Genomic DNA, 20832 nt, shown 5'->3' with positions numbered 1-20832 from the left:
GCCTGGGGATTGGGGAGGAGAGCAGAGACACATCCCTGCTTGAGGAGAGGAGAGGAGAGCAGAGACACATCCCTGCTTGAGGAGAGGAGAGAAGAGGAGAGCAGAGACACATCCCTGCTTGAGGAGAGGAGAGGAGAGCAGAGACACATCCCTGCTTGAGGAGAGGAGAGGAGAGCAGAGACACATCCCTGCTTGAGGAGAGGAGAGGAGAGGAGAGGAGAGGAGAGGAGAGGAGAGCAGAGACACAGCCCTGCTTGAGGAGAGGAGAGCAGAGACACAGCCCTGCTTGAGGAGAGGAGAGCAGAGACACAGCTCTGCTTGAGGAGAGCCACAGCCCTGCTTCCAGCTGGGATCTCTCTGCTGCCTGAGCTGTCCTTCTGGAAGCCGGGTGCTGCTCCGGGCATCTTCACGGGTGTTGGAGCAGAGCAGGGAAGTGTCAGAGAGGGATATTTTTAGATGCTCTTTGTGCTCAGAGAGCAAAAGCAGGCTGTGGTTTAATGGCCATTAGCTGCTGGGCATGTTTGGAAAGCTGGAGCCGGGCTGAGGATCCAGGGGCACGTTTGACACCATGGTATGGAGCAGCTTTGCTGACGTGAGGACAATTTTTGGGCTGAGCATCGAAGTGAAGACCCCAAGAGGAGCCTGGATCTGGGCAGCCCAGCCTGTTTAGCTGCCACGTGGACAGGCAGCGGGGCCAGGTGGCTGATCCCCCAAAAGGACGTGGTCCCATTGCTTGTGGGGCGACATTTGCTCCAATGGCTGGGGAAGAGAAGCAGGAAAAGAGCGGACAAGAGGTAACGTGGAATTTCACTGGGAGCCCAGCCAGCCAAGGGACAGGGAGACAGGTGACAGCACTGTCCCACCAGCCTTTCCTTGGCCACTCTGTCCCCTTCCTCCCAAGCCCCCAAAGGCTGAAATTTCAGTGTTTCCAAGCAATGCCTGGAGAGGGAGTGAAGCCTCCAAGGACCTCCAGGAGTCAGGGAAGGCCTGAGGGGGGGCCTGGGAAGGAAGGGCAGGGGATGGTTTGGGTTGGGAAGGACCTTAAATCTCATCTCATTCCAACTCCCTCCCACTAGAGCAAACCCCATCCAACCTGGCCTTGGACACTTCCAGGCATGGCTAAGGCCATCTCCAAGGTCAGGAAGTGCTGACACTTTGGCTCTGGTCAATGCAGAACAGAACATCCCAAGAATTCCAGCTGAGCTCATGAGGAAAACAGGCAACTCCAACTCACCACTGTAGGGGAGCTCATCACTAATTGGTTCATCCACGAGCAAGGAGGTTTCATAAGTCCTGAAAAGATGGGAAAAGAGGAGCTCAGTTCCCTGAAAGGGACATGGGAAATGCAGGGACAGCTCCCACAGCAGTGCCCCTCAGCAGGCAGAGAGGAATCTCTGGACCAGCACTGTGCTGGACTGTGTAACCTCCTCCTCCTCCTCCTCCTCCAGCTGGTGGTGCTGGATGAGGTGGGCAGGCAGAAAGAAGGCAGCTGCCTAGCCCAGAGCTCCAGCTGGATTGTCCTGTGTCTCAGATCCCACTGCCTCAGCTGGTGGGGTCACACAGGGTGGGAGAGGAGCTGGGATGGGCTCAGCAGGCACAGAGGAAGCCCAGACTGTGGATGTGCCATGAGCAGGCAGCCCACAGCCATGGCTGCACCTCCCCAGCTTGGTGTGGGGCTGTCCCCATGTGGGCTCTGTCCCCACACGGCCAGGATGAGCATGGCCAGCCTGCTAGGAAGGGGAGCTCTGTGGTGTGGCTCCATGCCTCAAATGCTGGCTGCTTTTGGGGCACAGAGGTGCCAGGGTGTTTTTTCTGGGTCACCTGTGAGGTGCTGTGTGGGACCATTAAAATGCTGACGGGGTCCCACAGTGGGCCAAGGACTGAGGCCCTGGAGGGACACTGAAGCTGAGGTGCTGGAAGCAGGATGGAGACCAGGAGCAGGCAATGCCTGGTTGGGAGAATTAGGAAGAAAAACAATCAGCTGGAATAATCCAGCTGCAGATCCAGGAGAGAGCATCTTGACAGCCCCAGAACCCCCTCCTCATGCTGGCTCACCCCACCAAGGCCAGGATTTGTCCTCAGGCGGGGCCGGGCTGCTGTGCCACACTTGTGGAAATGCCACCACACTCCAGAGGCTGTGGGAAAATGGGAATGTCCCCTCGAATGAGGAGAACTGATCAGCCTGGCACGGCTGGAGTCAGGAAAGGGGGTGGGATGCTGGAAGGGGGTGGGGAGCTGGAAGGGGGCAGGGTGCAGCAATGCTCTGGGTGGGCGGGAACGCCCAGGAGGAGAAAGAGCGATTTACTGTCCAGGGCAGCGTGCGTGGGCACGGGGAGAACAGGAATATGCTGGCCATGACTGTGTCCCCTCAGGCCCCTGCAGAAACCCAGAGCTGCCAGCTGTGCTCAGAAACAGGGGCAAGGAGCAAACTGACTCTGAGCTTTACTTTGTGAGCTCTTCCTCCGCGGAAACTTGCATGATGCAGCAGCTTGTTGGTCCAGGGTTTGGAGAGCTCTCCTCTCCTCTCCTGTGGCTCAGCAATCCGTGGCAGGAGGAGAAGTCTTGTTCTTGCACAGATGTTCCATTCCTGTCTCCCTGTCAGGACAGCGGGCAGGTGGGTGTCACCTGTGATGTGGTGGCATCCTGAAGTCACGCTGATGGAGGAGGCTCCTGAGAGCCGACTTGGTCACCTGTGCAGAGGGACAGGAGCCCTCAGCGAGGCAGAGCTGAGAGCCTGGAGGAGTCGCAGGCTGTGTGACAGACTGTAGTGGGATAATTCCCATTAGGGATTCCCATGGGATAGCTTCCATGGAGGAATGTGTGCATGGATCAGAGCTCAGTTCAGTGGAGATGGGCTGGGAGGGGTCTCAAGGGTTGCATTCCTCGGGGTTTGGGTGGAGAACTGGCAGGTGGCTGAAGGATGGAAGGATGGAGGAGTCTGATTTCCAGTAGCAAAGGAGTGGTGGGTGAAGCCTCCCAGAGTGAGGATAATGTGGTGGAGATGGAGAAAGAGGTCATGGGACCACCACAGCGTGAGATTTCCAATGGCTTAGCCACTCCCTTTTTAGGAAGGAGGGAGGGAGACACAGGAGTCTCCCGGGGCTCTTTTTCCACCCTCTGCTCAGTGCTGGGATCTCTGTGTGGGGGTCTGCACCCCTCTTCCCCCCACCCCACGCTGCTGTGTGATCAGCCCTGCTCTCACTGAGCCCCACTTCCACCCTTCTCCCTCCCATCGCCAGGGCTCAGTGCCCTAAAATTCAAGGAAAGGAAGGTGCCAGGGGAGCTCGGGGCTGGCACGCGTGCGGGTGAGGTTATTCACCCCGGGGCGGGCGGCAGCCTGGCAGCTTCCCCGAGCAGCGCTCCTGCGTGTCCTGCTGCAGCCTCCGGCATCTCCCCGAGCTCCGCTCCGCACCTTCCTCCGCCGAAACAGCTCCGGAGAGATTTTTTTCTGGGATCGGGACAGGCGGGTGCTCTTGTGGCAGAGAGCGGCAGAGAGCGGCAGGCAGAGGCAGCTGGCTCCTTCCCGGGGAAGGCAGGCACGGAGCCGGGGCCCGGGGGCCGGAGGATGCTCGCCGCGGTCCCCAGCCGCGGGGATGCGGGGTTGCTAGGAGGCAGGTGAAGGTGAAGGTGAAGGTGAAGAGGAGAGCGCTGCGGAGGACCGCAGGCCCAGGTACCGCCGCAGCGGGGCCGGGGGACAGGCGGGGGGGACCTTCTCCGTGCCGGGGAGCGGAGCCGGCGAGCGGGAACGCGGGCGCCGAGCCCTTGGGCAGGGAGCCGGGAGCGCCCGGGGGAGCCGGGGCGGAGGGAGCCGGCTCGGTTCTGCGGGAGGACGATGCGGGAGCGGCCGGCGGCTCGGCCCTCCGCCAGCCCGGCTGCCGCGGCTCCCTGCCTGCCGCTGCCGGGACCGGTGCCGGTGCCGGTGGAGGGTCTCGGCCGTGAGTACCGAGGACTGCGGGAGAGCGGCGCTGCGCGGGAGGATGTTCAGCCATCCTCCGGCAAGGGCGGGCCGGGGCATGCCGCCCGCCGCAGAGCCCCGGGCAGGCCGGGGCACCGGTGCCCTTGGGGAAGCCGCCTGCGAGGGACGGGGGAGCGCCGCAGCCCGGGGCCGGCGGGCCTGCGGGGACGCTGCCGCCGCCGCTGCCCTTGGGATGCCTCTTGCCGGGGCCGTGCGGGGCAGCAGTGTCCTTGGGAGACCGCGAGGAGCCGCCTCCGGCCGGTCCTGCCCTCCGGGCGGCCCCGCACCGCGCCGGGCGCTGCGGAGCTCGGGCTGAGGCACCTCCGGGCAGCCGCCCCCGGCTGGGAGCTGCCTCTTGACCCGCAGGAGGAACGGGAGGATGGGCACAGCGTGGGGGGGAGCGCCGCGGCTCTGACCTGCCCTCCCCCTCCTCCTAGATCCGCATGTCAGACCATCACGAGCCCCACGATGGGGAGACAGATCCCCAGCACGGCATTACTGTGGTCTTCCTCCTTGTCCTTGTCTTCTTCATCATGGGGCTGGTGGGGTTCCTGATCTGCCATGTCCTGAAGAAGAAGGGTTACCGGTGCCGCACCTTCCGCGACGAGCTTGACCCAGATGACAAAGACGAGGTGGAGGAGCTCCAGGATGGTGAGTGCTGGGGCAGTGGGGGCTTGCTGGGGGCTCGGCCTTGTGCCTGCTGTGGGCTGGTGCTCCTCATGCACCCTTCTGGGATGTGGGATGGGGCTGGGAGGGTTACCTGTCACGTGTGGCCGGGTTGGGATAGAGGGCTGGGGCGGTGAGAGCAGTGTGGTGTTCCCTGGGGATCGGGAGTGTGAGGGCCAGGGATCCCTCTGATCCACGAGCTGACAATGGCTGGAGGTGACAGGGAGGTGGGGGCCAGTGCCTGGCCCTTCCCAAAGGAGCATTATCACCAAAAGGTAATTCTGGTGAACACCCAGGACTTAGTGAATCCCCAGCATCTCAATCATGACCCCTGTTCCCTCAAGGAAAACCTCTCCCAGCTGGAGCACAAGGGCCTCTGCCCCTCAGGCATTAGGATGTCTGGCAGGGAGCCAGCTGGTGTTTGTTATTGGTCATGTCTTCTTCTGCTCCCTGCTGTGTTCATGCTGACCAGAGAAGAAGAGCTGGTGCTGGAAGGGGAAGGGACCTGTAGGGAATTTTTTCCATGGCTTGGGGCCACTGCAAGTTGCTCTGGGCTGGCTGGATTGGGAAGTCACTGCCGCATCGAGCGTGGGTGCCCGGCCCAAGCGCGCTCTGTCAGCCGGTGCTTGCCTGAGTCTCTGCTGAAGTGGGGAACACACATTCCTCCGGCTGCTTCCCAGGCTGGGAACAGCCACATGGTGCCACAGAACTCCTCCAGCTCCGCGTGCCGCCGGCAGTGCTGGGGAGGATCAGCACCTCCTGCTGCCGCTGCCTGCGCTCAGGAGGGAAACACGGCTCATCCTGGGTGCAGCCAGAGCCTCCAGGTGCCCATGGACCTGCTCCTCTGGCTTTGATGTCTTGGCTGTACATGACATGGAGACAGCCTCTGAACCTTCCAGGATGGGCTTTGCCCTCTGGACATGCCACAGCCCAGGGAAACATCTCCACGGGATGATGGAGATCTTCTGAGATCATGGCTCTTGAGCCTTTGAGGCAGCTGCCTGCCAGACCACAGCTCCAACCTGTTCACAGGAACATCTCACACTGCTGACCAGGCTGGAAGTCCGTCCATCCATCCATCCATCCAGGTTTCCTCCCTCCACCAGTGGCTGGAAGCAGGTTGAGTTGAAAGCTGTGGGTGAACTCCACAGCAGAGCAGGCACCAGCCAAAATTCCTCAGAACAGACTTTTAAGCTTTCAATAGTGTGCAGCTCTGGGGCTCTCTCTGTCATTGTGTGCTCCCCATTTCTGTGTTTAGGGGGGTCCCAGTGGGTTCATTTTCTGTGGACGTGTCCTGTCTACCCTTGGAGCCTTGAGCACTTTCAGCATCCTGCAGCCAGGGGCTCCAGGGCTGGACAAGGACCCTCCTATTCCAACTTTTTAGAACCTGCTTCCCTCTCATTTCTCTCTTCAGATGCTCTGAAGGAGCAACATGCCCCCCCTCTCCCTGCACACGCAGCTGCTGGCTCAGCTGTTTCTTTTCCAGGATGAGGGATCTGGTGTTCCCCAGTGGCTTCCCAGTGTGACAGGGGACTCGAGGCTTCTCCAACAACTCTGCTGATGCAGCTGCTCCTAGGAAGGGATGAGTGAGCAGAGCCCTGGAATCCCAGCCCTCAGTGCCACGTTGTCTCTTTTCAGATGAGGCTGAGAAGAACGATGACACTGTGGAGAAGATCGTGAGATGCATCATCCAAAATGAAGGTGAGTACCTCCTTGGGCTGGCCTGGAGCTGTGTCGACCACTTTGGCTCGTTTTTCCCTCTCTCTTCAGCATTCCCATTTTTCCCTCTCTCTTCAGCAAACGTGGAGGCCCTCAAGGAGATGTTGGGGGAAAATGAAGTGGACATGCCAGTGCCAGTGCCCAGGTGAGGGAAGCTCACAGCAGCTTGTGAGTGAGGGACAAGCAGCCCCTTTCCAGCTGCTACAGAGCATCTTCCCAACAGGGAGTCCTGCTCTCCTGAGGGCTTTGAGGAGTGCTTCACCCCACTGTCAAGTGGAACAGCTCTTCCTCATTCATGGCCCCCAGAGCTGCTGCCCCCAGGCCTTGCTGCAGTGGGGCTGCACCAGGGTTGGGACGTCTCCCTGAGGTGACAGAGCCTGTCATCTTCTGTTGCAGCCTTTGTCACCACAGCAGCAGCCAGGACGGGGGCCCACCACATCACCACACGGTGCACCTGGGCTCCACGCAGGCCCCCTGCATCCACTGCAGCAGGAGGAAGAGGCACCCCCTGCAGCGCCAGGGGCGGTCCAAGGAGGGCAAAAGCAGGATGCACCCCGGAGAGACCACTGTCTTCTCAGTGGGCAGGTACCCAAAGGAGCTTTGCCAGACATTTCCCTGCTGGAATGAGCACCACGGGCTCTCCTCAGTCGTGCTGTTCCTTCCCCACGTGCCCAAGGTTTTCTCTTGCTGTTGCACACTGAGATGCCCCAGCAGCAGCTCTGCAGCTGGAGCTCCTGAGCAGCCAGGTGGCTCCTGCACCTGGAAATGCCTGTGGTGTGTGGCAGGCTGTGATGCACTGGTGGCTTCCCTCCTTCTCTGGGAAGGTGACTCAAGCTGGGTTTTCCTGCTGAGTCAGTGCTGGGCACAGCCCCAGCTCCGTGTCCTTTCAGAGCCCGCCGTCCCAGCCTGGTGCAAGCAGGGCCTTGCTGCCCAACTGGGGGCTTTAGGGACCTCACTGTGGGGGACAGAGAGGACAGCATGTCCCAGGTGCAAGCCACCACCTGCTCAGAATGAAAGAGGGGCTGTGCTGCTCCAGGTCGCTGCCTCCAACGATGTCTGTAATTAGATGACACAGCAGCAATGTAAGAGCAGGGGAGTGTTCCTGATACTTCCCACAAATGCTTTCCATCCCCACCTGGTTTCACCTCAAGGGACTTCCTGAGCTTCCTGTGGTCTCACTGTGTCGTCACTAACCTGTAGAACAGTCGGAAGGCTCGCCCAGGCTGCCCCATTCCCCAGCAGAAAGGGTTAGGAAAGTTCCTGGGCTTGGCTCCCTCCGGCTGTGGTGACTGGGGCAGGGTGACAAGCAGCTGCTGGTCCCTGGATGGCCACTGTGGTGAGACACAAAGCCCTGCCATGTTCAGATGGTGCACAAGGTCCTCACTCAGGGCCTGAGCCTTGATGAAACTTTGTGTTGTGGTCCAGAGAGACAGTCCTTTAATGGGAATGCTGAGCCAGAGTGGGCGTGGAATCATGGAATGGTTTGGGTTGGAAGGGACCTTAAAGTTCATCTCACTCCACCCCCTGCCATGGCAGGGACACCTTCCACCATCCCAGGCTGCTCCCAGCCCCAGTGTCCAGCCTGGCCTTGGGCACTGCCAGGGATCCAGGGGCAGCCCCAGCTGCTCTGGGCACCCTGTGCCAGGGCCTGCCCACCCTGCCAGGGAACAATTCCTAATTCCCAATATCCCATCCAGCCCTGCCCTCTGGCAGTGGAAGCCATTCCCTGTGTCCTATCATGTGGATTTTCCCACCACCACGGGCAGGAGCCTCAGCAGGGAGGTGAACTGGGGCTTTCTGGGCAGCTGGAGAAGCAGGGAGAGCTGCTGGACTGCCCAGGCCCAATTGCAGCTCGGATCACATCTCATGGGCACTGCCAGCTCCCCGCTCCGTGCCCGTGGCTGTCCTTGGAGGTGCTGCCCGGCAGGCCGGGTCTCTGCACAGCTCCTGCTCACCACTAATTCATTCCCTGGCTGGTGCCCAGCTCCATCCCCTCTCCATGTCCTCTGTCTGTGCTCTCCCAGCCTCCTCTCAGCACTCGGAGTGCTGGAGAAGATGCTCTCTTTTCCCAAAGGCACCTTCCCTCAAGTCCTGCTTTTCCTCTTTAACCCTGTTGGTGTCACACCCCACACCAGCCTTCTCCACAGGGCAGTCATCCCATTTCTCCAAGGCTTTACTTTCAATCCTGAATCTCCTTGGTACAAGGTCCAGCTGCTAAAGGTCCTATGTGCCCATGAGTTGCGATCCCACCCCCAGATTCTGCTTCTTATTTCCAGGCTGGCCCCTTCTCCCTTCCAGATCCTGGATGACTTTTCCAGGATTTGTCATAAACAAGACACACTCCCTGTGTCTTGTTTATGACAAATATTTTGAAGTACTTTGACCCAGCACTGACCCTACAAAACAAGGCTTCTTTAACCCACCCCTAGAGTTAAAGACACCCTCAGGTCTTCTTCTCCTTTGTTTTTGGTATTGTTCTTGCCTTGGATGCAGGGGTTGAGGGTCCAACCTGGTCCTAACTGGAATGAGTCCTGGTCCTGGTAGGCACAGGTTCATCCCTGAGGAGTAGAAAGGATGGGAGCTTTGGAGGTCCACCAAGATCATCCAGGGCTGGAGTATGGCCTGGAGAATTAGAAAGGGATGATCTAATTGTCCTCTAACACTTCCCAAAGGGTGGGTGGAATTTAAATGAAGATGGAAGAAGACTCTCCTCAGAGACCTGCACTGGGAAGGGCAAGAGGCAATGGCCATGAGTTACAAGAGGAGAAATCCAGAAAAGATGCAAGGAAAAACTGTTCTGCCAGGAGGATGGTGCAGCCCTCGATGGGGCCCTGAGGAGTGGAGGAATATCCATCCCTGAAGATTTCTGAAACCCGACTGGACAGGGCTCTGGGCAAAGAGCTTGAGGGTAGGAGAGGGCCCAGATATGAGCAGGGGTCTGGACTGGAGACCTCCTGAGGGCTTTTTGCACCTAAATTGTTCTAAACCTGTGTTATGTAACCAGGGTTATGTATGGTATAGGATGATTTACCACTTAGCTCAGCGGTTTCCCTCAGCCAGGTGTAGTCAGTGGCAGAGCTTGTCCATAAAACATCTGTGTCTGACCCTCTGTCCTCAGCCCCATCAGACAGAGTGTGTCACATCCCACTGAATCCCCGGGATGCTGATGAGGCAGCCAGCCAGGGCTCCTCTGCTTTCCCTCACCAGCCAGAGGTTGGCTACATTACCTCTTGTGCCCTCTCTGGTCCAAACTCTTTCTCTCTCCTGACTCTTCCAGGCTGACATTGCTCAGTGGCATTACCAAGTAGGGATCCTGTCACTTGTGTCTCCTTCCTGTCCCTCTTCAGGCCCAGAACATTCTTTGGTCTCCCCAAATCGCAGTGCTGGTGTCTTATCTCCAAATATCTGGACAGACCTGAAAGGTCACATTTTCTGCTGCTGGGCCTGGGAACCTTCTCTGGAGCTGGAGCATTTCTCTCCTCCACCCTCCCAGTCCTGAGCAGCTTTCTGGCCCTGCTGAGGGGTTGGTGCTGCCCACAGGCTGGGCTCCAGCCTGGAAGTGGTCTCCTCCATCTCTGCCAACTCTCCTGGCATCTGTTCTTATCCTTTGGACCTCTCTGCTTTTTCCTTTGGAACAGCAGTGCTGCCATGTGCTTGACTTTTGTGTCTTGCTGTTCTTTCCACACCAGCAGCACTTGAACTTTCTGAAATTGTGCTTTGCCCTGACACTGCCTCGCAGCTGAACCCCAGCCAGGTCCGTTGGCTTTTCCAAGTGGGATCCAAGTGCAGTGAGCGTGGCTGTGGGTGAGCCATGGGCTGCACGAGCTCTCTGTGCTCAGCCTGGTGGACACCAGCTCCCCGTGGAGGAGATTTCCTCTCTGCTGGTCCAGCAGCAGCTGGCAGTGCTGGTGAGGAGGACTCACAATCAGCACAATCACAGTTCAGACTGTTGGGCTCTGCTGACACCTTGCCCCTCCCAGGCTGAGGGAATTGGGAAAAGATAAAGCTCCAAGGAGACTTTAGAGCCCCTTCCAGTGCCTAGAGGGCTTCCAAGAGAGCTGGAGAGAGACTTGGGACAAAGGCACAGAGTGACAGCACAAGGGGGAATGACTCCCTGCTGCCAGTGGGCAGGGTTAGAGGGGATATTGGGAAGGAATTGGTGGGCAGGCCCTGGCACAGGGTGCCCAGAGCAGCTGCGGCTGCTCCTGGATCCCTGGCAGTGCCCAAGGCCAGGCTGGATGGGGCTTGGAACAGCCAAGAAGAGAAGTTGTCCTTACCCATGAAGAGAAGTTGTCCCTACCCATGGCACGGGGTGGGATTGGATGATCTTCCAACTCGAGCCATTCCATGAGTGTATGATCCCTAAACCCTCTCTTCTCCCCACATGCAATGATGCATCACCTCTGATCATGAACCCACTCTTTGAGGGTGTCAGACCCATTTCTGCAGCTTTTCTCCTGCCCACCCAGAGCTCTGAGCTGTTACCTGCTCATGGTGGAACCTTGATGAGCACTCAGGTACCATCCAGGGGATGGTGCAAAATGTGCTCTGGCAAATTTTAGCCAAACAGCTCTCCAGCCTTTGATCCCTGTATCCAAATGACTGCCAAACTCCTGTCCTGCTCTCACTGAGGGCACAGTGTCATCCAGGCTGTCTGGGAGCACTTCCAAGAGCGGTGATCCATCATGCTGCTGGAAGGAAAAGCTCTGCCCCAGCCAAGGCCTGGACTGAGCTTCCCATCCTTCCCTTTCTGTTTGTTTTGCTCAAAATGAAGGGGAAAATCAGTCTGGGAGCTATGGCTTGTGTAGGTGTGAATGGGTCAGACAGGTTGGGGATCAAGGAAAAGAGAGGAGATCCGGGGCTGGAGGTACAGAAAAGCTGGGAATCCAGCGGTGGGACAAGAAAAGACTGCTCTGTCCTGCCTCCATTGCAGGTTCCGTGTCACACACATCGGGAAGAAACCGTGCTTGCCGGAGCAGCAGGACGGGCCCCTGCCCGCGGGCAGCCGGCCGCCGAGCACGGAGGAGCTGGAGCGCAGCAGCGAGCTGCTCCAGCGGGAGCGGGCGCTCAACGGGACTGTCCCCACGGGCGGCCTGCAGAACGGAGCCATCCACACGGGCACCCAGAGTGCCAGAAGCGCCGAGCAAAGCCTGTCCGCCAGCCCAGCCGCGAACACACCGGCCAGCTCCGGCAGCCGTGACAGCCGGCGGGCGGGCACGGCGGGGTCCGGCACGGCGGGGTCCGGCCCGGCGGGGTCCGGCCCGGTGGGGTCCCTGCCGGATGCTGTCTCCGCTCCCGGGAGCTCGAGCCGGCAGCGCAGGCTGGCGAGCCTGCCGGTGCTGGCAGCGTCGAGCCCCAACATCCCGGGAGAGCTGGCGAGGGAAGGAGCCGGCATCTGCCTGGAGGAGATCGGACTGGCGTCGGCAGATGAAGTGTCGGATATTCACGGGAGCCTGAGTCTGCAGGAACAGGCCGAGGAGCTGGGGAGAGAGGAGAGCAGCAGGAAACAGTCCGGAGGAGAGGATGGGAAGCAGCAGGTATGTTCCTCCTCTTCCTGGTCCCCATGTGGTCCCCTGGGCTGGAGGGGGATTGCTTTTTCCCACCTATTTTCCGATGTCTGAGGCAGTGGAGTGACTGTGACAGGTCCCACCAGGGGCAGTGGGAGGTACTGCAGACCTGCTGCCCATTCCCCTTGGCAAGGGACTCCTTTTCCTTTGGGGTCCTCCATTGGGATTTTGATCTGGCAGAGCTCCGCTGCTGCACGGGGTGCCCCCAATGCTGTAGTCTCAGTGGGGTCCAGTGTGGCCAGTAAGGATCAGGCAGGGGCAGATTTCTCCAGGAGACTTCCTTACCTCCAAGGCCAGGAAATGGCAAAGCCAAGTGGTCATTTCTTGGCTCTTTTCCCTGCTCCTGAGGAGCTGTGCTCAGAGAGGAGGAAAGCCCACCCTCCCTGGAGCACCCAGTACCCTGGTACCTCCCAATATGCCCAATATCCCACCCAACCACCTTGCTGGAGGGGTTAGAAAGCTCCAGGGGATTTTCTCTCTGGAATTGCCTCTGTGCTGCTACCAGTGAGCAAATGAGGCTGGTGGTGGTGGTTTAGACACCCAGAATTTTGTTACACATTTATTTGTGGTCTGCAGCTGGGAAAATGTGATTTTCATGGAAGGGGGCTGGGAAACACCCCCTGTGTAGTGTCAGCAGCTCCAAGGGCTGGGCCTTGACTTGCCTCACAAAACCAGCACCAGGGCACGTGTGGCAAAGCCCTTGGAAGAAAAAGGAAGCCAAATGCCTGGGTAAAATTCCTGGCATGCTTTAAAGCCATGGAGATCCCCTGGGGCTGGTTCTGCATGGGCTGGGCACTGCCCATGCACATGCCAGCAGCCCTTGGCAGGGGGTGGGATGGGGCAGGACTGGGTCAGCATGAGAGAGGCCTGGGAAAGGTGCCTGGCTGGATGCTGGATAAGGACAAAGCAGGATCCTACTGTTTCCCTTTTTGCTTTCTGGTGACCAGGCTGGAAGGCTTGAGCTGTTTCATGGAGAAGGGCAAGGCAGGAAAGAGCTGATGGGCTGCAGCCCTTCCCCAGAGTCCTGGGGAGGTGGTGACAGGTCCTCCTGTGGCCCATTGAGCCTTGGGAATCCCTCTGATCCCCGGGGAAGCAGTTAGGTGCAGGGCAAGCCCAGGCACATGGTGATGTCTGTCCCCTCTGTAGTGCCAGGCTGTTACCCTGGATGCTGCCCGTGGTGCTGGGCTGCTCCAGCACATGGGGTCCCAGGAGAACAGTGACAGGACCTCCCTGGGATGTTTGTCACCAAGCCCTGGTGTCACTTGCACCCTCCTCTGTCCCCCATGCACTCAGTGGCAGTCAGAGCCAGCACCAGGGTTGTTGGCTGCTGCTCATCACGTCCTGCAGGTGGTGGGGAAGGGCAGAGAAGGTGCCTGGGCTGTACTGGCTCCTGGAGGCTCAGTGGGGCTCTTCCCCACGGGTCACTGCTGTGGCCACGGGAGAGCCCCAGCCCAGCCCCTGCTCCATGGGAGCGCTGACCCCCCTCCTCCATCCCACAGGAGCCCAGCACCGCGGAGCAGGACCGTGTGTGACGTGAGTGCCTGCCCCTGCCCCTGGGACAATGTTTGGGGGGTGGGAGGGCACTGCCAGTGTCCCTGCCATGGTGGGTCTCAGCTTGCTGCAGGAGATGGAGAGAGGCTGACCCCTTTCTCCAGGGGTCGGGACGTGCCCAGCCACAGGCAGCGACCCCGGGGAGTCCCATTTGCGGCTGGTGGGGAGGTGCCATGGCTGCGGGCACCGGCCCCATCCTGCCTCTCTCCCCACAGCTCCTCTCCGCTCCCGGCGGGAGCGTGCACGGGAGGCGCGCAGTCCCGGGCCCCTCGGGACTGGGGGCTCTGCCGTGGGGCAGCCGCGGGGCAGCCGTGCCCGGCCCCGGGTGGGCAGCTACGCGCTTGGCATGGCCGGAGCGACGCGCCGGCGACACCGACAACCGCGCTCGGCGCCAGCCTTCATCCCATTGGCAATAGGTACCCGAGTCCCACCCACCGCACCTTCCCCGGAGACCCCCCCGAGGGACCCTCGGGCCTGGCAGGGGCAGGACAGCACCCAGAGCCCGCTGGCCCCGCGGGCCCCCAGCTCGGGGGAAGGAGCAGAGGGGGCCGCGGCGAGGGGCAGGGATGGAGGCAGCGGCTTGAGCCCCCCCCGGGGCGGTAGGGAGCACCCCCCGCCCACCGGGCACGTTCACCACAGAGCACAGCCCCCCCGGGCACCCCTGCCACGCAGAGCGGGCACAGGCACAAACCCTGCACCGGCAGGTCCCTGGGAGATGCTGGCGGAGAGAGGAGCTCCCGGCCCCGTCCCGGCACAGGCGGGGCTGGAGCCCGGTCCCGGGCCAGGCCAGCGGGCAGCCCCGGGGCCGCGCCAGCTTCGGTGTGTAACGCCCTGTACATAGACGAGCTACAACCATTAAAGCTGCTGAACCCCTCGCCAGGGCCAGCGGGATTTATTGATTTATTTGGAACAGCCCCCCACGCCCGCTCCTGCCCCTGGGGAGGTACTGTGGGGGCTGGCAGAGGCCAGAGATGAGCCCCCCAGGAACCAGGGCTGGGAGTGCACGGGTGATGCCAGGCAGGAAGGGTGGAGGCAGGAGGGGGGTGAGATGGGGCCTGGCTGTGGCACTGGGCACCCCAAAAAGGGGGTGCTATACTGGGATGCAGTACCACTCTGCAAGCAGCACTGGGCAGGATGCAGCCCCTGGAGAGACCAGCTCGGGGCATGGGGCAGCAGCAGCTCCTGCTGCTGGGACAGCAGCCTGTGGTGGTTTGCTCGGAAAAAGCTTTTTAGGGGAGGGGGCCTGGGGGCACCCACAAGGTCAGCTGAAGTGAAGCTCGGGGTCAGGCTCCGTGGCTCTGCCAGGCGGCGGGGGCGGCGCACGGAGCTGCAGAGAGGGAGAGGAGGGGGACAGGGAGAGGGAGAGAAGTGGTGCCAACATGCTGAGGCCACTCATCCCCCTTCAGACCCCCCAAAACACATGGGTGGCTCTATTAGAGAAAGGCTGGGGCAGGTTTTGGGGTCACAGCATCCCTGTGAAGCGTCTTACCGGCCGCAGGCGTGTGGCTGCCAGGTCTGGAGAGCTCTGCCCGCTGCCCGTGCCATCCTGCCGGCAACCTGGGAGTGCCCAGCAGCTCAGCCAGGCTTTCCAGGCTCTCCCAGCCCCTTCCCAGTTTCCCCAGTTTCCCCAGCACTCACCTCCCAGCGCTGTCTCAGGAGCAGAGCTGGGGACCAGACTGGCCCCAGGCACGAGGCCAGGAGGGGAGAAGGGCGGAGGGGATGGTGATGGCAGCTCCTGGGAAGACACAGCCAGGAGGGATGGGCGTGGTGGGAAGGGGGTCTTCACCTCAGCACTCATGGAAGTGCCAGGGTGACACAACGACCCTCCTGGCACCAACCTGCCCAGCCGCCTCCCGGGCCCCGGTGAGCTCCTCCACCACCAGGGAGGGGAAGACGCCGATGCGGCCGTCGAAGTCGCCGGTCCAGAAGCCATCGTCCACCTCGCCGGCGGCGCGGGGCAGCACCCGGATGATGGCCCCCTCAGGGAAACTCAGCTCCTCGGGGCTCTGCCCCTCGTAGTCATACAGGGCCCGCACCAGCCAGGCTGTGGGGAGGGCGGGGAGGGGCTCAGCACCCTCTGGATCCCACCCCCCTCTCTGGGATGGGGGTGATGCCCAGCACTCACCTCCAGGCTCCAGCACCAGTTCTGCAGCCATGATGCTGGAGAGCTGGCGGTGCAAGGCAGAGGGGCCTGGGGGGCCCAGCCCAGCCCCCGAGTCACACCCCAAGGACAGCAGGTACTTTTCGGGGACGTAGCCAACCTGCCCAGCCTTGTTCCGAGCCTGAGGAGGCAGAAACCATGTGAACATCCCAGGCTCCAGAGTGGGGCCAGCCTGGGCACCTCCAAAAGGTGTCCCCCACTATGGAGGGGGGCTCAGCCTGCTCCCACCTTCACCCACTCCTCTGCGTCCCCATCCTCGATGATCTCCAGCTCCTCGCCCTGGCTGATGGACAGCTCGTCCGCCTGGCAGCCCTGCAGGAGGTGAAGACAAAGTGGCAGAGAGGCTGAGGTGCCATCCCTAGGCAGGCAGGGCGAGGGGCAGGCAGGCAGGGCCATACCTGGTAGCCAAAGATCACCCGGCAGGTGTAGGGGTAGGTGCGAGCAGCAGGCCCAGGCTCATCGTCCTCATCTGGCTCATCACTGTCCTCGTAGTCATCGAACTCGGCTGGGTCCAGCCCTGTGGGGGTCTCCTCACCTGTCCCCACCATGGCCCCAGCCAGCCAGGTATCCACGTCCAGCCCTGCTGCCCGCAGCAGTGCCAGCCGTGCCTCGGCCTTCACTCGGCTCACCTGGGGACACCACACATTGTCCCAGTGCCCAGGATACCTCTGGCAGCATCCCAGCCCCATCGCCCCCATCCCCGGGCATGGTGGCATCCCCAGCACCACACCCCAAGTGCCCCACCACCCCTCCCTGTCCCTACCTCCCCCACCCTGGGGGTGACAGACCTCGATGTCACCCCAAGCTCCCTGATGGGGGGTCCCACCTCTGCCTTGCGGATGTTTTCCCTCACTTCCTCCATCTGCCGCTCCACAGCCGCCGCCTCCGCCTCCAGCCCCTGCTGCCGCCTGGCCTCCAGCCGCTGCAGCACCTGGGTGGGCACCCACAGATCAGAGGGTGGTGGCAGCCGGTGAGGGGCTGCAAAAGCCCCTCCCTGAGCCCCCGGTGCTCCGTGGGACAGGACTACACCCACCTCCTCGCTGTGTGCCCTGTTCTTGTGCTCGCGGGCCACCCGTGTGGCCCAGCGCCGTGCCTCCTTCTCCAGGCTGGCCCCATCGTCTGCTGGTGGCAGCAGGCACACCTGGGCAAGGACACGGCGGTGGCAAGGGGGTGTCTGTGCAGACCCCACCTTGCTGTAACGACCCCCTCCACTTACCTCCTCCACCCCGGTGAGCTGGAAGCGCTGCTCGGGCGCCAGGGAGAAGGCGGGGTGGTCCTGCAGGAAGAGGAGCAGGTCCTGCTCCCGGCACACCTGCAGCAGGGGAGCAGCGTGGGGCTGGGGGCTCACCTGTGCCCTCGTGTCCCACCCAGCTCGGAGGACAGTGCTGTTACCCGTGCAGATGCCTCCACAACACCCTGGAACCAGTCCCGGGTGGCCCGGCAGGTCTCCACCTCTGTCCGGCTGGCAGCTGACAAGTGCTCCCGGAGCCGCTCGTAGAGGTCCCCATCCAGAGCCTGGGGAAAGCAGAGGGAACCCCCCCAGCACTGCCACATGCCCCCACTGGAGTGTCCTTGACCCCCCAGGGCAGCCAGCCCTGACCCTGTGCCAGTGGGAACCTCCCTGCTGGCAGTGGGGAGATGCTCCTTGTGGGACTCTGGGGAAGGGGCATGGGGGGGTCCGGGCATCTCCTACCTGCATGGCTGCGGGCAGCTCCACACGCTGGTAATGCTCCAGGTGGGCAGAGGCAGACACCAGGGCGAAGCTGTACTCGTTCTGCACCCCCGCCAGCTGCCTCGAGTGCTCGGCCAGTCGCGCTGAGAACTGTGGGGACGTGGGCAGCGAGGCTGGTGATGGTGCCCCATGTCCCCCACGTGGGTACCCTGCCAACCCCCGCACCACTGACCTTGGCACTGAGCTTTTGCAGGCTGGCCTTGGTGTGAAATATCCGCCGGTCGCTCTTGCGGAGGCTGGGGAGGATGGAGGGGGGAGTGAGACCACCTTCAGCCACAGCAGCCCCCCGGCCCCGTGTGCCCCACTCACCGCGCCTCCACATCGGCCGCCTTGTCCTTGGCCACCTCGCTGCTGCGCCGCAGGTGGCTGAACTGCTTCTTGGCCTTGTCCAGCTCCTTCACCGTCTCCAGCAGCTCCACCTGTGCCTTCTGCAGCCGCTCGATGCCCTGCAGGGAGCGTCAGCTGCGGGGGACAGCTGTCCCCACCGCCCAGGCACAGGGACATGTCCTTGCCCCGGTACCTTCTTGAGCGTCCTCTCCTTGGAGAGGCGGGCGCTGCGGGCGGCCTCGGCGGCCAGGGCGCGGTAGCTCTCGGAGGCGGTGACACGGACCTGCCCGGCGTGTGCTGTCCCCTCGATGACGCCTTTCCAGACAGCTGCCACGCTCCTGTGGGCACAGGGTTAACACAGGGCCGGGCACTCCCTGCCCTGTGACACCTTTTGGGTATGCCCAGCAGGACTGCCAGCACCCCCAGTCACAGCAGACTGGAACTGGGGACATCCCACCCACGGCTGCGTCCTGGTGACACTCAAATCCTGGCTGGCAATAAGCATCTCCAAGTTGGGAGAGTCACAAGCAGGTATGGCAAGCCCCAGCTGTTTGTCCCCAGCCCTGTCCCTGTCCCCAGCCCACCTGGAGTCGCCGGCCTCGCCACGGCCCCTCTGCCAGTCTCTCTTCACAAACTGGCTGGCCAGTCTCTGCAGCGCCTGCAGACAGACCAGGCATCACCAGCACTGCCTGACCCTGCCGAGCAGCCCAGAACCCAACACCCCCCTCATGGCCCAAAACAGGGCTCCCCCACCCCAGGTGTTCACCCCATGGACCTGGGGACACACACGTGCTACCCCCAGAACACAGACACATCCCTGTGGCTTGGTGACACCAGGAATCCCACTGTGCTCTCCATCACAAAACCTTTCTGGGGGGCTGCCACCACAATGAAAGGACCCCCCCGCTGTGGCTTTTGGGACAGAGCACCTGCAAAGGGACATCAGCGAGGGACACTGGCTACAGAGTAAAGTAGCCCCAGCAAAGCCAAGCACTGTAAGACCCCAGCCCTGGGGGGATGGATGGTCACCCCGAGCCTGGGGGTGTGAGGGAGGGCAGTGACACGGTGACCAGTGGCAGAAAGGGGGGACACGATTCTGCTGCAGTAGGTCCCCAGGGGATGATGCAGGGACATCTCACATCAAAACCAAACTGACATTTCAGAGCAGCGCCCTGCCATGACCCAGCAGACAGCAGAGCCCAGCGGTTTCCTCCCCCACAAGGTTTTCCCTCCAGACTCCCAAAACACCCAAGGTTTGGGCCATGCCGTGCTCAGCAGAGCCCCCAGCGGGTGCTGGACGTGGTCAGCGTCCTCCCGGCAGGATGTGCCATCTGCCACCACCCTGCGGGGCCAGCACGGAGCAGCCACGCTTGGATAATTTCCAAGGCTGCCCTCTGCCTGCGTGGGGCCGTGCCCAGCTCCTGCCCCACGCTGGCAGGATGGGCCTGGGTCCCCCCAGGACATTGATCCCAAATCCCGTGGCACCTCCTTACCTGCCCGTACTCCCTGTCAATGGTGGCCCTCTGCTTGCTGTAGGACCTGGCGGGAGAGGGGACACAGAGAGGACACACAGAGAGGGGCAGGCATGGGCCATCCCTCCCATCACCCGCTGCCACCATCCCCCTGCCATCACCGCCTTACCATCTCCCCCTGCCACCATCCTGTCCCCACCAGGCCACCCCAGTGGGTGATGGAGCCCATGACCTCGAGGTGACAGGCTCAAGGTGAGCCGTGCCTGGTTCCTGGCCCACCCGTGCCGGGTCTCAGCATGGGGACATACACAAACACAGACACAGACAGACACAGACACACAGACAAACAGACACACACACAGACATGTGGGACGAGCTGTTTGATCTCAGCCTGGGGACACACACACACAGGATGAGCTGCCCGGTGTCAGCCTGGAGACACAGACACACAGACACAGACAGACAGACACAGACACACACACTAGGGATGAGCTGCGCGGTGTCAGCCTGGAGACACAGACACACAGACACAGACACACACACAAGGGATGAACTGCCTGGTGTCAACCTGGAGACACAGACAGACACAGACACACAGACACAGACACACACACAAGGGATGAGCTGCCCGGTGTCAGCTCGACCCGCGTGTCACCTGTGCGGGCCCTACCTGATGTCCTCCAGCAGCTCGGCGTCCCGCTGCTGTTTGCTCTGCAGGCCCGACAGCTGCTCCAGGAGATGGACCCGCAGCTCCTGGGTGAGCTTCACCTGCGGGAAGGTCCCGCTCAGCCCCGCGGCCGCGGCGGGCACGGCGTGCGGGAATGCGCTGTCCGCCCTGCCCGGGTACCGGTGCCCACCGGCCCCCCCTCCTGAGCCCGCCCAACCGCGGCCTCGCTTCCCCAGCCCCGGGAGGCTCCGCCGGGGGCGAGTCTCGGTCACGGCTGCAGGACGCGGCAGCGAGGGAGGACCCGGTCCCGGTGACCCGCCCCGTGGCCCGGCCCAGCCCGACGCTCACCTTGCGCGGCGGCGGCTGCATGGCTGCGCTGCCCCGGTGCCGGTGCCGATCCCAGTCCCAGGGCCGGTCCCCGATCGCCGCCGCCCCGATCCGCGTGTGCCGAGCCCGGAACTGCCGGGCCGGCCTCGCCCCGCCCACAGACCACGCCCCTCACAGACCCCGCCCCACAGATCACGCCCCAATGGGAGCCCTGCCCCCAACAGGCCCCGCCCACCACTCACTGACGGACACGCCCCCAGAACCGCCTCCAACCAGCCCCGCCCCTTTACCCGCACTGCCGGGAGCCCCGCCCATCGCGCTCAGCAAGCCCCGCCCTTCGGGGCGGCAGCGCCGCCTGGTGGTTCGTACTGCACATGTGGGCGGGGCGATGGGACACGGGGACAGGGGACGGGGGACACGGGGACATGGGAACACAGGGATATGAGAGGGAGGGACATGCGGACACGGGGATGTGGGAAGACCGGGACATGTGACAGAGATTTGTGACACAGGGACAGGGAGACATGTGGACACATGGAGACAGGAGGACAGGGACATGCATGGGGACACAGGGCTGTGAGAGATGGGGATGTGTGGGCACAGCATCACAGGGACATGGGGTGATGGGGAGCACTGTCCTTGGGCAGGGGGACATGGGGACATGGGGACATGGGGGTGCTGGGGCACA

The 20832-nt window shown here is 62.0% G+C and overlaps 2 protein-coding genes across 6 annotated transcripts; one reads left to right on the top strand and one right to left on the bottom strand.

Moving 5' to 3' along the window:
• Window positions 1–247: 247 nt before the first annotated feature.
• RELL2 (RELT like 2) lies at window positions 248–14183 on the top strand. Of its 2 annotated transcripts, none has more exons than XM_030229091.2 (8): window positions 248–794; window positions 4393–4606; window positions 6260–6322; window positions 6419–6485; window positions 6737–6925; window positions 11274–11877; window positions 13407–13440; window positions 13674–14183. In XM_030229091.2, exons 1-7 carry the CDS (start codon window positions 756–758, stop codon window positions 13437–13439), a joined length of 1209 nt encoding a protein of 402 aa, XP_030084951.2. In that variant the 5' UTR covers window positions 248–755; the 3' UTR covers window position 13440; window positions 13674–14183. The 2 variants fall into 2 exon arrangements, with proteins under 2 accessions (XP_030084951.2, XP_050835794.1); XM_050979837.1 differs by lacking the exon at window positions 248–794 and adding an exon at window positions 3140–3670.
• Window positions 14184–14313: 130 nt separating this feature from the next.
• Window positions 14314–20292, bottom strand: FCHSD1 (FCH and double SH3 domains 1). 4 transcript variants are annotated; one of them, XM_050979833.1, is made up of 19 exons: window positions 20166–20292; window positions 19821–19918; window positions 19172–19217; window positions 18263–18336; window positions 17872–18016; window positions 17661–17797; window positions 17524–17587; window positions 17313–17441; window positions 17012–17134; window positions 16836–16931; window positions 16653–16760; window positions 16446–16550; window positions 16018–16248; window positions 15848–15931; window positions 15584–15740; window positions 15297–15502; window positions 15097–15193; window positions 14948–15015; window positions 14314–14785 (listed from the first exon to the last, which is right to left on the bottom strand). In XM_050979833.1, the coding sequence occupies exons 1-19, from the start codon at window positions 20184–20186 to the stop codon at window positions 14720–14722; spliced, it is 2055 nt and encodes a 684-aa protein (XP_050835790.1). In that variant the 5' UTR covers window positions 20187–20292; the 3' UTR covers window positions 14314–14719. The 4 variants fall into 4 exon arrangements, with proteins under 4 accessions (XP_050835790.1, XP_050835787.1, XP_050835791.1 ...); XM_050979830.1 differs by having other exon boundaries at window positions 16653–16931; XM_050979834.1 differs by having other exon boundaries at window positions 16653–16931; window positions 17962–18016.
• Window positions 20293–20832: the final 540 nt, after the last annotated feature.

This window comes from Serinus canaria, chromosome 13 (genome assembly GCF_022539315.1).
Source record: "Serinus canaria isolate serCan28SL12 chromosome 13, serCan2020, whole genome shotgun sequence".
Taxonomy (NCBI): domain Eukaryota; kingdom Metazoa; phylum Chordata; class Aves; order Passeriformes; family Fringillidae; genus Serinus; species Serinus canaria.
Note: the sequence above shows the minus strand (reverse complement) of the source record. Positions and strands in the feature narration are given on the sequence as shown.